We start from the raw sequence: 16,026 nt of genomic DNA, 5'->3' as shown, positions 1-16,026 counted from the left end.
CTGTGGTTTGTGGTGGTTTCTTTCATCTCTGGTTACCATTTCCACACTGTTTCGCCCTCACGCATTTCACTTGAACTCAGTACTGTCTTGTGCTGTGGTTTGTCGACAACTTAATTGCACTGGAAATTCTGATTTTAGTTCTACACTTCATTGACATGTAGCAAGTGGTACTTCCATCATCGCTTGCTTTCATTCCTTCATGAAATTTAGCACACTTTGTTTCTTCTGGATGACCTCTAAAGCAGTATTTTCAGACCTGCAAAGACTGAAAATAACAAGTCGTTTTATAGGCAAGTAGGAACTCTGTTATGTCTTACATTCACTGCATATACATGTACGCCATCCTCAGTTCTTGTAGATGGATTTTGCCTGAGGAACTGGGAGGAGGTCTTGCACAAAAGAAGACTGCCGCTATCTATTTCATACTGCCTCGCTACTCTTAATGCCAGCCGAGATGCAAAGGACGGTGGACTCCAGCAGGCACCAACGCATGACCACTCATGATCCCGTCGATGTGTCTGACGGCTCCGCACAAGCTCTGCCTCTCTGGGGCATAAAGAGCCAGTCTTCGGCGAGCACGTGCGTCATGGTTCCCTCCGGGGAGGAGTCCAAGATTTGTAGGGCTGTGCTGAGGTGATTCAAGATGGGCTTACCCTAGAGGAGAAGAGGAGAGGGGGGTAGGGGAGGGTGATGTACAGGAAATGTCACTAGCCGTGGTCACATTTATGAGGAACTATGTGTTGTTTGCTTCCCAATAACTTCCATAAATTTGAGCACGGAAGTTTAGCGGGAAGTTTCGCTGGTAACTTCTAAAGAAGTTTGTGGTCACACTGCCCAAACTACATGAAGCAAAACACCTAGTAGTGAAACTATGCATAGTTCTGTGTAGTCTGACCACGCCTGTTGTGATTTTGGATCCCTTTAAAGAAAAAAAGATGCCCATTGTCGTAACCTTATTACTACCAAGCAAACCTACTGGAATATGGCATCAGAATCATTCTGAAACTTGACGATATCAAAAATGAAAAAAAAAAAGTTCATTTTTTTAATTAAATAATCAATTGGTAAATGAAAGAAGTATGTAGCATTCAACAGTTGTTATTGTTGTTGTTTTTTTTTTAAAATTTGTGTTATAGCAGGCAATGTCATTGTCTGTCATTGCAATAATTGTTGGTGCTGTGGCAGTGGAAAAAACTCCTGACTCCAAATCAGAAGGCCTGATACCAATTCCCAGCCAGTGTTTATATCCTTGGACAAGATGTTTTTTGCCCTCGATGTCTCTCTCGACCTAGGTGTATATATGGGTACCTTGCAACGGAACGCTAGGGTAAAAATAATGGCAGGGCCCTCTGGTAGAGCAGTGGCAACACTTAAGAGGCTAAGCTGGATAAAGAAGACCTTTGCAGCAGCAACAGCAACTACGGTACTAAAATACTGTATTATCATTATTACTTCATATTAGTCAATTCGAAAAATTTGAAAAACAACAGATGCTGCAAAATATTCCATTTATTTAGCAATCTTCTGTCTTTTGTGATCTTAATACCATAAAGACAAGGCTTCATAAGAAAGGGACTAAGGAGATCTCTGACTGAGAATTGGGAAAAAAACAACAACAGAGAAACAAGGGTGTCTACATACGGTACCTTGACATTAAATGAAGTATTGAGAAGGATCTCGTAACCACCATCATTTCCCTGTCTGCCAACTTCCTCCAGCAGCGAGTGGAACCATGGTTCACCATCCGGCGAGACCGTCTGCAGTCTGCAAAGCACAGTTTGATTTCGGATGTCACCGGTGTTTGTAGGTGTCATAGGTGTTGTAGGTGTTCAATTTTGACTTACAGAGGAATGATGTACTTATTACTAGTGCTTAGGGTTCTGTTCTCAAGCTATTGCTCAGTAGTAAAGAGTATAACAATGCAGATGATGACTGGCATAAGATGAAACATACAGAATGATTTCCAAGACAGGTGGAAATACAGTCAAATGCCTTCAAATTCTCCTTGAAAGAGGACGGAAGGAATTGAAGGAATTGCAGTAAAATAATGGAATCTATGGGGTTCTTACCGTGCTGTCCCGTCGTAGTGGGTAATGGCTGGAAAAAGCTTCTGAGCTTCAGCCGTCAGGGGTGGGGCAAATGACATGTAAGGGGAAGCCCCCAGCCAGTCCTCTGCAGATGAGCCCCCCTCTGCTGGCAGGCAAATCGGTGAGTCCACCGTCTGCACCAGAGGTGACTGGGTCCCGTCCCACTTTAGAGGAATGTCTAAAGATGGGAGGAAAGACAGTGTATTTTGATATCATAGAATCAGACACTTTGTAAAACAGGAAGCACATCCACATCATATGCCTTGCAAATTTGGTGACAGCAGACAAAAACTGGAATTAAGAATCTCCTAATGCCTCAAAGAATGGAACTGATAATAATACAAGAGACCCGCGGGTCTAGCGCTCACCTGAGTATCGCAAGTTCACCTTTCACGCAGTCACTAATCTAAATTATTCACAGCTCTACCAAAATTTGACCAGGCATTCTCAAGTAGAAGATGAAAATGTACAATAAGGGCCCAAATTGTTAAGATTCCTTAATTATTGGGGATTGGGGCCCCCTGGGGCCCTCTGGGTGGGGCATGGTGCCCATTTGGAATGTAGATCCTGACCCCCTAGGGATGCTACCTGCCAAGTTTGACGAAAATCCATCATGAGGTTTTCAGGAAGAAGATGAAAATGTACAATTCAGGCCCCCATTTGGACCTTCCCAACCACCCCCCCCCCCCCCCACCCCTGCCCCCAAGAGGGGCACCCCTGGATCTCCTATGAACAAACTCAAAACTACAGTCATTAATGTACTCACTCATAGTATTATCTTAGCTCTATAACTTCTGATTCTAGAGAAGATTTTTAAAGATTCCTTCATTTTGGGGGTTTGGGCCCCCCTGGGGGCCCCCTGCGTGGGGCATGGTGCCAATTTTAACAAATTGAGATCCTAACCCCTTATGGATGCTACCTGCCAAGTTTGGTGAAAATGGGTCATGGGGTTCTAAAGAAGAAGATAAAAATGTACAATTTAGGCCCCATTAGGACCCCTCCTCACCCCCCTCCCCTGGGTCCCAAGGGGGGCACCCCTGATTCTGCCATGAACAAACTTGAAACTACAGTCATCAATGTACTAACTCATAGTATTAACTTAGCTCCATCACTTCTGGTTCTAGAGAAGAACATTTTTAAAGATTCCTTAATTTGGGGGGTTTGCCCCCCTGGGGGCTCCCTGGGTGGGGCATGGTGCCCATTTCAACAAATTGAGTTCCTAACCCCCTAGGGATGCTACCTGCCAAGTTTGGTGAAAATGGGTCATGGGGTTCTCAAGAAGAAGATGAAAATGTACAATTTAGGCCCCATTAGAACCCCTCCCCACCCCCTCCCCTGGGTCCCAAGGGGGGCACCCCTGATTCTGCCATGAACAAACTTGAAACTACAGTCATCAATGTACTAACTCATAGTATTAACTTAGCTCCATCACTTCTGGTTCTAAAGAAGAACATTTTTAAAGATTCCTTAATTTGGGGGGTTTGCCCCCCTGGGGGCTCCCTGGGTGGGGCATGGTGCCCATTTCAACAAATTGAGTTCCTAACCCCCTAGGGATGCTACCTGCCAAGTTTGGTGAAAATGGGTCATGGGGTTCTCAAGAAGAAGATGAAAATGTACAATTTAGGCCCCATTAGAACCCCTCCCCACCCCCTCCCCTGGGTCACAAGGGGGGCACCCCTGATCCTGCCATGAACAAACTTGAAACTACAGTCATCAATGTACTAACTCATAGTATTAACTTACCTCTATCACTTCTGGTTCTAGAGAAGAAGATTTTTACAGATTCCTTAATTTTTTGGGGTTTGGGCCCCCCTGGGGGCCCCCTGGGTGGGGCATGGTGCCCATTTTAACAAATTGAGTTCCTAACCCCCTAGGGATGCTACCTGCCAAGTTTGATGAAAATCGTTCCTGGGGTTTTCAAGAAGAAGATGAAAATGTAAAAAGTTTACGCACGACGCACAACGCAAGACGCACGACGGACGCCGGACGAAGGGCGATCGCAATAGCTCACTTGAGCCTTTGGCTCAGGTGAGCTAATATACTAGAAAAGCACTCTGAGAGCGCAGACCTCTGTCAGACAGGTTTAACTAACCACTAATCTTGTTCTTCCATAGAGATCAGTGATTTCCATTTTATACATGCATGCTGAAAATCGCCCGCTTTCCCAATATAGAAGCCTTTGTTACGTCATCAACCCTCAGCTGCGTGGCGCGCCTCACCCTAGCAGAAACAAGAGCACGCACTTTGGTGCGTGTATGAAAACCTCAAAAATGCGCAGCGTGAACTCCCAAGTTTGTTCACCCTACCTGCCAAAATATAGAAAATCCTTCATAAAATCCATAAAAATTTCCGGATCACTACCAAAATTTAATCATCTGTTCCTCGTGTCATTCTCAACCTTTCCCACAAGTTTCATCCAAATCCATTCCCAACTTTTTGAGTTATTTTGCGTACGGACAAACCAATGCCGATGAAAACATAACGTCCTCCCTTGGCGGAGGTAATTATGAAGATCATGATGATGATATACGTCATTATGATGGCATGATGATGATATACATCATTATCACCATCACCATCACCCTTGAACCACTGTGAAAACAATGATGATAATAGAGTCAATAAGACTTACTTTAACGAGGCTAGAAATATCACTACCGATAATTCTCAACATGGTGAAATTGTAATTACAGGGTTATCTAATTCTCTTTTGGGTCATCATCACTGGTGCATTCCCTCTTGATTTTAATAGCCTGACAAAGCAACCTGTCCCATGCCACTAAAGCTGACTGAATGCAACCATGAGCAAACACATATTTTTTTCTCACATCCAGGTATAATAGAATTCCACTCAGTAACTTTACGTAATGTACACAAGGGTGTTGCAAAAATTTTGCTTTGGAAGAGGAGACTAAATAATCCCTGAACAAAGCCAGACATATTCCATCAACAAGGTCTGGCTCACTTTGCCATGGTACGCCCTGACATGAGTTTGCTTCATTTGAGACTAAATGTGGCCAGTGAATACCATCATCATAGCATCATGAATGATCCCATTTTACTTGGAGTCCAAGTAGTCCAAGTTCAGTTGACTGGGCATGCCACTGAGGAAAGGGTTGCATGCTGCTTGCTTTGCTCACTTTTCAGCTGCTTCTTTCTCCACTCTCGACTGGACTCTCTGCCCAAGAACATGCGGGCCGCCGACCTCTCGGTGACTGCGGGACAGAGAGGGCGGAACCACTCCCGGGATTTAAGCTTGTTGATCTCTTCCTTCAGGGAGGCCCGGTTTGGATAGCACACCAGGGACCGGTGGCCGAGAGCTCTGGGCCCAAACTTTGTGTTGGGAGGAAGACATAGAAAGAGTTTCACTAACATAAACAGATCAAGCTCTGGCAAAATATGAATAAAAATACAACAGTTGAAAACAAAGAAATGCAAGTATTGTAAGTTCTATAAACCAAATGATGAATATTTCTACCATTTCATTTCAAAATCTTATTGAAGGGAGAAGAAAAAGAGTATCAGAGGGAAGGTTGCACACGAAAAAAAAAATGACATTCATATCATATATACCTTTTGCAATATCTTTCATGCTGGGTTTTTTTTTTTGTGAAAAACATATAGAAAGTCTGTATTAAATGAAAATACACTGCTAACCCGAATTTCCAAAACAGTTATCTCTTGGTGGCCTGATTGGGCAACTAATGGATTGCATGTTTCCTATCATTTGCAGGTAGATTTTATTTGGGGCCAATACATTTCTTTTACTGGCCATCAACATTTCAAATTTAAAGATTTTAGTGGCCTGAGCAGGCCATCAGAGAGAGAGAAAAAAAAAGTTTGCGCTGAGCACCGATATATATAAAAACATATATCAGCAGAAAGGATGCCATGTACCTCTTGTCGACCTCTCACAATGCCAATGATTGCCCCCCTCACTAGCAGCCCGGCAACCTCCTTCACAGGTACTCTCCTTGCTCCACGTTTCTTGGCCAGGGACTCCAGGAGGTTGGCATCAAAGAGAGGTAGACCGGCGTACTGGAGCGGTGCCCTCGTGCTAGGCCTGTGGGAAGTCCAGACAAAAAGGGGAGCACCATCAGAAGTCGGGGTTCTAATTGGAGTTGCTGTTTCTATTACTCTCCTCATGGAAGTTGAGTAGGAGCTATGTTACCATTTAAGTCGCTGTCAGATTTACTGCATGCATCACTAAACATCTGCCATCAACCCACTTAAAGCAGAACAAATTTTCACTACCATCATGTGAGTTCACTGCGAGATTCAACTCATCTCAGGTCTTTTATTAGTATTGACAACAAAAAATGGAAATCTGTATGCTAACATCTTGTGTAATTATGCCAGATGAATAGCTTTGTATGGTTGACTACAAAATAAAGTCTTGTTTCTTTAATAGTCATATCTTTTCCTGTACTCAAAGTTTTGATGATAATTCAACAACATTTTTGTCACTACATGTAATGCTTTCAAATCAAAGGGCACACGACTTCATTTCATTTCATTCATTTTTATATGTCCTACAAAAATTATACACAATAATACTACACAATAACAAACACAACATGATTATCTGAATATGAACATTTTCAATATTTACATCTGTACACGAACTGTTATGTGACTTCATCAGTCACCTAACTCACTCTTCATGCCTAACACAATCACTGACAGCATTCATCACTGATATTTGCCCTGCATGGAGATACCTGTACTGCTGCCGAAAACGTTTGCATGCACACACTTACGGTTGGATGCACCAGGCGGCACCAACACTTATACCACAATCATTGGGAGCGGATGCCACGTGGACGGGGTAGCCAAACTGCTCCACCACCATTTGGTTGGCATGAACATTCTGGTAGACAAAGACAAGAATGGAATATTTTGTGGAAAAAGAAATAAATAGAACACAATGAATTCACACAAACTGTAGGAGTGACCAAGGTATGAGAACCATCTGTACATAAAAGAAAACATGCTTTCAAAGAGTATTGGCTGTATATTTGGAGTCATAAGCTGTCTACGAAATTTCTGCTAAGAGCAAATATTTATAATACAGATATCATACGTAGTAGCAGGGAAGGTTTAGAACAAAAACTCCTGACAACTCAAATATTGTTGACATAAAGCGCACTTCTAATACACATACACCCATTGCAAGGTGAATGTGCCCATGTTCATTTTGTTGTACATTTATGCTGCAGCTTCGGTGGTATGTTGTGATTATTTTGATATCTCAATCTTTAAAGACTGCACAGGCATTTAATGTTTCACAACTCAGGGGAAAAAATGTCACTTCATCCAACATATCACACTTTCAATGACAACAGTGACACTGATTCTGCAAATCAATGATCCACTTAGTAACTTCTTCTTCTGTCGTACGATGCGATACAATGGGGTGGGTGAGGGGTTACAGACTTTAGATTGATAGCTAAGCTGCAGATCCAGTTCAGGGCAGCATCACTTGCTTGAGCAAGTTTTTCAAGCCCGCCTGGGAACTTCCGCAGTTGGCAGTCTTTCCCAATGTGACGTTTGGTCAGGATGGCAATACAACTTTGTACTGAGTAACTACTATTCATCAACATGTACCATCTCTCAAACTATTATGCAAAATATCTGCATTTGTCTAAATTTGACATCCTTCTGTCACAATATTATAACAAATTTATAGCATGTAATAAGTGTTTCCTTGGTCAACCTGTCTGCAAAGACCACTTTTGATGTTTCCCCTGAGCATTCTTTATGACAGGTTCGGCTGTATATGCATAGTTCATAGGCACATTAGGGCGACCAAATCCCCTCCTTCACTCTTCGGCTCATCCCCCCGTAAAAAATAGAAAAAAATACATAAATCAGCATCTGAAAAGTCTGGTTGAGTAAGGGGCAAAGAATGACGATCACAAGGGGTATCACTGGGCACCAGTACGGAGGGACTACTCACTCACCAAGGCACACCCGCCTGTGAGTACAATACCATCCGGGGCGACATCATTGGACTGGTACTCGTCATTCAAGACCTGAGTCGCCTCATCTAGGAGGATCTGGGAGAAGACGTACTGGCTGGTTGCTGCCACGTCACGCGCTACTGCATTCTCCAGGGCATTTGGTTCGCAGCTCTGCCATCAGAATGAGAGGATAGCACACCAAAGAGCATCAAAAGTCTAAGCCTCTGCTGTGAAATGAAATATTACGCTGAATGCTCCATTCATTTGTCATAAAGAATGTAATACATGCTTTCATGCATCTTCAAGATGAGAGAGCTAATGGTACATCAGTTTTACTGCTTGTTAACTAGATGAATTTCTCCTTGATTAAGTTTCAAGACTCATTAGAGTTGTGTTCGACATTAAACTGCTTGGTAGTTCATCACCAATGCAAAAAAATTCCTCCCTGAACTGGGAAGGAGAACTAAAACCATTTTTAGTGGCATGAATTGCCATCATCCAGGAAATATCATTTGCCCACAAGAAATTTCAGCTCAGAAACAAACTCTCAGCATGTGTGAAACTGTTTGAGGGGTACCGTTTAAAAGACAATTTCACAAGATTCAAATCTTTATACGGTATCTTGGTGTTACACAACCACTTTCTTTTCTCTCAATTTCTGAAAAATGTTCCAAATAAAATGTCACGGAACTTCAGTTACGAGTAGATAGATGAGGTAAGGATCAGCCAAAATTTCCTGCAGAGAGATGTAGATTGTGACCTTCCATTCCTAGTCCTACACTTTGCATCCAGTGTTGGAGATTCGCCCCTTCCATCCCTAGTCCCATACACTACATCCGGTGTCAGAGAACCTACCACTCCAAGCCTCTCGCCCAGGTTGAAGAGTCCAGTCATGGGGATTCCAAATCGGGTGTAGTACTCAAAGAAAGCAGGGACCCAGGCTTCCTGTACGGTTCCCAGAGCAGCGTAACCCATCACCTATAGACACAGAAACAGAACTCAAAGTCAAACAGCAAAGCTGCCTTCAAACAAAACACCACATTGGAACTACAAAACTCTGCTGATGTGGATATCAATAATCATGAGTATTAAACAGTCTTTGTGTATATATATATATATATATATATATATATATATATATATATATCAATCTTGCATCAAAACTGTATTGCGACATTATTCTCACTTTGTGCTGAAACTACTGGTCCTCTAGAGAAGAAATTGCAATTAGACTCTTACAACACCAGGAGCTAGTCTGAAAGCATTCACAGTTTTAAAGGTGATGAAATATGTTAACAAATATTGATTCTTTGAAGACAGTAGTGCATAGAACAATAACAATTTTAGTCAACATCATAAGATAAGAATTTCATCTGACAAAGTACTAGTTATGTATTTTTATGCCAATATAAAGAAATACAGAAACACCTAGGACATCATAATCAACCGACAAGACAATCATTGTTTAATACAGAGGCGGCTGATGGGCAAATCAGCAATCCAACTATTCGAAGTGACCAACATATTAATCATTCACTTAAAATAAAAATGGATGCATGAGCTATGCCTTTTCCCAGATCATGAGTGATAATTATTTTTACAAAAGGCTTTCACACTGATCAATGACCTTGACTCACGCCCACTTCACTGGCGAGTTTTGGTGCTAACAGTAACAATAGATCCTTCACTAAAGGCGAGAGACAAACACGCTGTTATTGGGTGCATAAAATTTACCTAAACCCCACAAACAATGCACGAGTGCCAACTGCATTACCTTTCCTGAGAGGGCTAAAGGCGCATGCCTCATGTAGGAAGTAACAACTTCCGGGTCATGAGGCTCACCTGTGACCTCTGACATTGCCAGGGCAATATTCCTGTATGGCGCTCCCAGATTCAGATCTATCTGTCACACATGAAACAAAAACAAACCAAAAAAAAAAAAAATTGATTCCTTCAAATTGGCTGACAAACCATCCTACATAGTCCATTACTTATAGACATGACAGCGGTGATTGATTTTCATTGGAATGTACTGTATGATTTTATCATCAATTTTCCTACCGTATTCCTCAGGAAGGTTCTGGGAGATACTTGTGCATTACATTTTAATCAAGACGTATTCCATATGGCTGCTATTGAAATGAGGCATGCTTGTGAGCATGCAACCACCAGATAAACACTTAAAGTCCCATCTGATGGAATAGGTAATGAGAAAAACATGCCTTGCCTATGGACACAACCACTGCAGCCAAGGGACTTGAACAATACACCTTGTGACTGATAGGTCATGGTCATATAATCCATCCACCAAACTACAACAGCTCCTAAGTAGGCAATAATGAATCTCAAATCAGAGAAAATTTCATATTCTATTATCAGGGCATGAAAGTAAGGCTCTTAATTTTTTTTAAAGAAGGCATTGCAAAATCAGGGAGACCACGAACACAAACCTCCACATCATTCATTTTCAGAGTCATTTTCACATCAGAATTACAACTGAGTGGTGTAAATACTGAAAAGAAAAGCTTGCAAATATATTTGTAACTGGTCCATGTCATAGACAAAATATTATTTTTGAGTGAGAAATGACATAACAAGTTGTTTCAAAACTGAGCTTTAAAACAAAATTCATTCAACAATACCCTCACATAGGATCCCACTCAAAGCCTCCATGATTGACTTTCTCAGAGAGCACCAGAACATCCACCAGCCTGCTGGAGAGACCAGACTGAAAATGACTTGGTCACTCCCCTAATAGAGGCTGAATATCAAGCCTAAGGAAGACTAAAACCGAGTGGGATCACTTGTAGGAGATTACAGGAACACACTGTTCTATGCAAGCAAGTAAGTAATGCTGTAATTGGCACCATAAAATAATCTGTGATCATAGTAAGACCATGGAACTATCGTTGCAGCTCCATGGTAAGATGGTAGTTCATTACCACTTTGAATAGGAGAGGTAGCAATTAAGAGAACTACTTTTTTTCTTCTTCTTCAGAACTCTACTCTTGCTTCAAACATTACAGCCTTGCCTTTTTCAGCAGCTTGATACCCTCGGTCCTGTCGCCATGGTAGATATTGAATGCACCATCGTTTCCTCCCCCGTCATACGAGAGGATGAGGGCGCTGTTGAATGGCGAGTCATAGAAGCCTAATGCGGCATGACAGTTGTGGTGGTCTACAGCTACCCATCTGAACATAATGGAGAGAAAAACAACAATACACACACATGCTAAAATGCATTATCACAGATATACAAAAAAAACTAGAGGTCTCTTCTAATTTTTTTTCCCATTTCCTTTAACATGATGACATAGACTATGACACTAGAGTACACCTGCCAACACCACACTATACACAACTGTTTTGAATATTGGAGTGGTGTGGAACTACTATTGCAAATGAAGAGAACTCTTCTCCATAGCTGTTTTAACAATAATACCTCAAACTCCTTACCCTAACTGTTGAATTCCTGACTGACCAGACTTCCTGTAATGATTGATCAACTGCCTTGTCATTGTATACAATCGAATAAGTGTCTCTTCTGTAGTTTTGCTTTTCTTTTTTTTCTTTCAAATACACATTTCCAGACAAATCATAAATCAACACTCAGAGCATTTTTCTTGCCACTTCCCACAGGAAAAAATAACCAAACCTGTTGAAAGACATTTTGACACAGCAAAGGGAAAAGATGTTGCCCATTCATCAGGTTTGATACTTTTTATATCAATTCTCATACATTTCAAGAGTCAAAATTTTACTCATAACTCTGTTGACTGCACTTGGTGTCTAGCTCTGTTTTTGTTTGTTTGTTTGTTTGTTTTTTTCCAGAATACCTATCAGACACACTGACTGGAATACAATCTCTACCAAATATGCATCTTAAGGTTACACGAACCTCAAGGCTGTTTTGTACAGTTGTATATCAATGTGCACAGGGACATGTCATATCCATCTCGAAATGCTACAGGATGAAAGTGGTGTACGAATGCACTGGAGTATATCCTTAAAAATCAAAATTGCTCTTTAAATTATGATTTATAAAAGTAAACCTTCAACAGCATATCACATTTCTCTTCAACATCAGTCACTTCAAGGAGTACTCACTTCTTCGCTTGGACCAAGCTTTGGAGGACTGTTCTCTGTGATGGTAGAACCCTTCAAAGGAATATATAATGACAGACGTTCAAGATTTGATGTTTAAATATTCAATCACTGCTAAGTCAATATTACTGCATAGATGATTTATGGGGAGTGTTTACCCCCCCCCCCCCCACCCACCCGCCCCATCACATTAAAGAGTTTTTGAATTTATATGTATTACAACTTGAAAATTTCACTTTAGTTTTGTCAGTCTGAATGCCTGTATACTGATTCATCACATTATTTTCATCATTTACAGTGTATATACCACAAGGCTCAACATTAGCAGTGGCCTGGTAGCCTGGGGCCACTAAAAATTGGTGTCGGGCCACCAAATTCATCTATTGGTGGCCCAATTGGGCAACCAAGATTCAAAATGGATTGTCAGTTTTTGCTTTTATTTTGAGCTACTAGATATCTTTTTTTAAGACCACCAAAATTTCAGATTTAAAGATTTTAGTGACCAGATCAGGACACCAGACTAAAAAGATAAAGTCAAAACATGTATACCAAGATAAATCATGGCTCAGAACAATTATGTTGTCAATATCCACCCCAAATTTCCTTTTGTTATAATACAAGCAGGCAGGGCAAACCAATAGCCCCATTTAAATTGACTCGACCTCTACTCTAGAAATGGCATGGACACACAGTTGTAGCACTATGCATGCTACCAATTTCACATCAATATCATATATACATATCCATACCTCAAAAGCATGTGCAAATTCTCTACATGAATACATTGTATGAATGCCTTTAGAGCTATAGCACTAAAATCATATCTGACTGAAATGATGTAATCTACAAAATTCCTAATAGGTTTCAATACATAATTTCATAAAACACACATCATCTGGTTCTTTGTTGAAGACACTTCTTTTAGTACTTGTAGCCCTGTTGTGAAATGATTATTGTTCTATGACAGCAGTTTAATGGGTCAATGACCGTACTCACCAGCTGGTCACACCCACATCAAAGCTTGAAATTCCAGTGTATTTTGTGATGGTATGCACTGCCTTTGTCCACTGTTCTGTAAATAGGGATTTCCTCCTTGGAAAAAAGAAAAGTAAAAAAAAAAAGAAAAGTTGAACAATTTCACACATAATCTGATGTCACTTTGTTTTACTAGACTGGTCACAAAATGTTCCAATACAGATATGTTAGATATGTAAATCATTTCCATTTTCCCCCCATTTTTTTTTTTTTTTTTTTTTTTTCACTGCTAAAAGTGAAATGCAAAAACTGTGTGAGAGTGTGACTCCAAAGTTAAAAATCACAAAACAGGTCCTTCACAAATACATATTTTGTAATTACCGTGAAACGACACCCGATATATACTTCTTACTTTCTCACAAGCCCACGGCAAATGACAATATTTCAAGGGGATTTTTCTTGCATTTTCTACAGAATAAACTTATCACAGCATTTCTTGTGAGATAACAGGATAAAATGGTGGGAGAAATGGTGTACTAAAAGGCAGTTTTGATTGAAAAATATCTCTCTGCCTCCCCTGCTTTTGACTCATCAAATGAGTACCGGTACACATGTACACTCTTGATTTGAGAACTTCTCATCAATAAGTTAACCCTGTTTATAATACCCACTTAAACATATTCAAAGCTGTTGCTTTCACAGCATTCTGGTTTTCAATTTATAGCACTACACTGTATGTCGGTTTGCTTTTGTAATGTTTTTTGTTTGTTTTTGTTCTTGTTTTTGTCTGGGTGTGTACGTGTAAGGAGACTTAGGTGGTAAGAAGATTAAAACTTACTGTGCACTGCAGAAGTACCGTTTTCCAAAGAGTCCTGGGAAGAGACAGATCAAAAATAAACATTGATAATAAAACAGTAGTCTCTAAATCACGGGGATCTATAGCAGTCTAGTAAATGGCACACTACTGTTTTAGACTGGATATGATTCATTCATCATTAACTGTAGGCTTCCTTTAGGTATACATGCAGGTTGTATGGTGAAATCATAGAAACAGGGGAATGCTTAAGATGTTTTCATTATAAAATACAAAAACTTACAAAAAAAAAAACTTCTTTGAATATCTTAAGAAAAAAGGGACTGTGAACAACTCACTTTTGCTTTGTTCAGCCCAAAACTTTTAATTCAGCCAAAAAATGCGCAACCACAAAGATATCTCAGTCATATGTTTTGCTGGCTGAAATGGCAAGAGTATAAGAATGCAAAAACAATATAATATCACATCAAGTGTAACTCACACAGAAAAAAAAAAGCTCCTCCTTTGCACTGTGCATTGGACTGTGGCTCATGTAGATGTATGTACCTTGTGCCCACTTAAAATATGGTATATTTTCCCTTCTGTAGAGCACTAACAGCATCAACCTTAAATTTGCCTTTTGGAGCTTAGCAGAGAAAACAGTGCCATTGTAGTCAACCATACATTTGACTGTTGGCACTGTAAATCTTTTATAACAATGTATGGCTCAGAAAACAGGCCCAAACTCATGGCCTGCAGCTGCATCAAGATAACTGATTATAATGGTTCACCAAAAGTCACTTGTTTGATATCTAAAATGGATCTCATAGAATGTCTTGAGAGTCATTGGCAAGTACAAGAATGGGCACGTTACTTTTAAAGCACACAATCGCAGTGCTGAGTTCATACTGTCATAGTTTTTTTTCTGTTACTTACGTTCTAGTTCAAGCACAGCTAGCAGCTTTCCATCTTCTGTGATGCACACATTGGCATCATGTAGGGTATGAAAAGCAATGACTGTATGGCCAGGCATTTTCTACGGCACAGCTACAATGTTCATAGGGAGGAGAAAATGGAAAGCCAAGGTTAGAACTGAATACAAAAGCATAGCTGGGGTGCATTATGAGAGGTAACCATACATGTCTACAGTTACTGGAGTGTCTCCATTCATCAGTTGGTGTAGTATAGCAACTTAAATGTCAAACTGCAAAACTCTTTGAAAAATTAGTTGTGATTTTCCTGTTACACTCAGCAACAAGTAAACTCTACCACTACAGCTTACTGAAAATATTTGAAATTGTTTTCACTGATCAGGATTGTGTCAAATTATCACTAGTCAATCAAACAATAGTGTAGATAGGGTTGCACACTACTGTAAAAGTGGATACTTTCATGTGACTATTTTTTTTTTTTTTTTTTTTTTTTTTTTTTTTTGGGCGCTCAGCCGGGTAAAAAGAGTTTTGTGTGTCTCTAATTCTGTGGAATCAAGATCTAAACTACTGGAACATGGCAAGCACAAATATTCACTACTCAAATTTTCATGCTTGTTTGTGGTTGCGCGAAAAGCATGAAATTTCAACAGTGAGAAAATTTCCACTTTTACAGTACGGGTAACCCATTATTATTTTTTATTTTGTCATTTTTTATTTATCTATTAGTTTGTTTTTTGTTTTGTTTTTTACAAAAAGGCACCCAGTTTTTCCATTTTTTACTGGTCTATTCATGAAAAAGTTACTGATCCAACAGTGATTTTACTGGTAACTGGATCGACAAACCAGCACTAAAAATGCGTTGGTGTAGACATACATAAGATACACATGCACATAAACACACATTGTACATACAATACATACAAAAACACAAATAATTCAAACATCAATTAGGGTCTTTTTTATGAATAATAAAGTGCATTTATCTTACACCTAAAACTATATTTTTGCAACCTAATCTTGGCACATGCACCCTCCTCCTGTAGCAAGCACTGCCTACACAGATGCCAAGTTCTGCAAGAAGCTTCAAGTTTGAAGGAGGCAGAGAAAACCTATTATACAAAGATAGAAAATGATGAATAGAATACATAAACAAGATTCAGTGACCTTGTTAG

The 16,026-nt window shown here is 40.1% G+C and overlaps 1 protein-coding gene across 1 annotated transcript; it reads right to left on the bottom strand.

Moving 5' to 3' along the window:
• Positions 1-375: 375 nt before the first annotated feature.
• On the bottom strand, positions 376-15,255 carry LOC140233462 (uncharacterized protein sll1178-like). The gene is made up of 14 exons (XM_072313581.1): positions 14,859-15,255; positions 13,968-14,001; positions 13,151-13,246; positions 12,158-12,208; positions 11,083-11,242; positions 9,825-9,953; positions 8,906-9,028; positions 8,051-8,221; positions 6,848-6,957; positions 5,985-6,150; positions 5,193-5,420; positions 2,070-2,221; positions 1,647-1,764; positions 376-654 (listed from the first exon to the last, which is right to left on the bottom strand). The coding sequence occupies exons 1-14, from the start codon at positions 14,953-14,955 to the stop codon at positions 499-501; spliced, it is 1,791 nt and encodes a 596-aa protein (XP_072169682.1). The 5' UTR covers positions 14,956-15,255; the 3' UTR covers positions 376-498.
• Between the last annotated feature and the right edge of the window lie 771 nt (positions 15,256-16,026).

This window comes from Diadema setosum, chromosome 9 (genome assembly GCF_964275005.1).
Source record: "Diadema setosum chromosome 9, eeDiaSeto1, whole genome shotgun sequence".
Taxonomy (NCBI): Eukaryota; Metazoa; Echinodermata; class Echinoidea; order Diadematoida; family Diadematidae; genus Diadema; species Diadema setosum.
This window is presented reverse-complemented; position numbering and strand designations above follow the sequence as displayed.

Excerpts from the sequence above, each read along its gene's own strand:
- LOC140233462 (XM_072313581.1), bottom strand. The coding sequence starts at position 14,955 with ATGCCTGGCCATACAGTCATTGCTTTTCATACCCTACATGATGCCAAT. Across the intron at positions 13,247-13,967 it reads CGGTACTTCTGCAGTGCACA|GAGGAAATCCCTATTTACAG; the intron begins GTAAGTTTTAAT and ends CTTTTTTCCAAG. Across the intron at positions 2,222-5,192 it reads AGCATGCAACCCTTTCCTCA|ACGGTGGACTCACCGATTTG; the intron begins GTGGCATGCCCA and ends CCTCTGGTGCAG.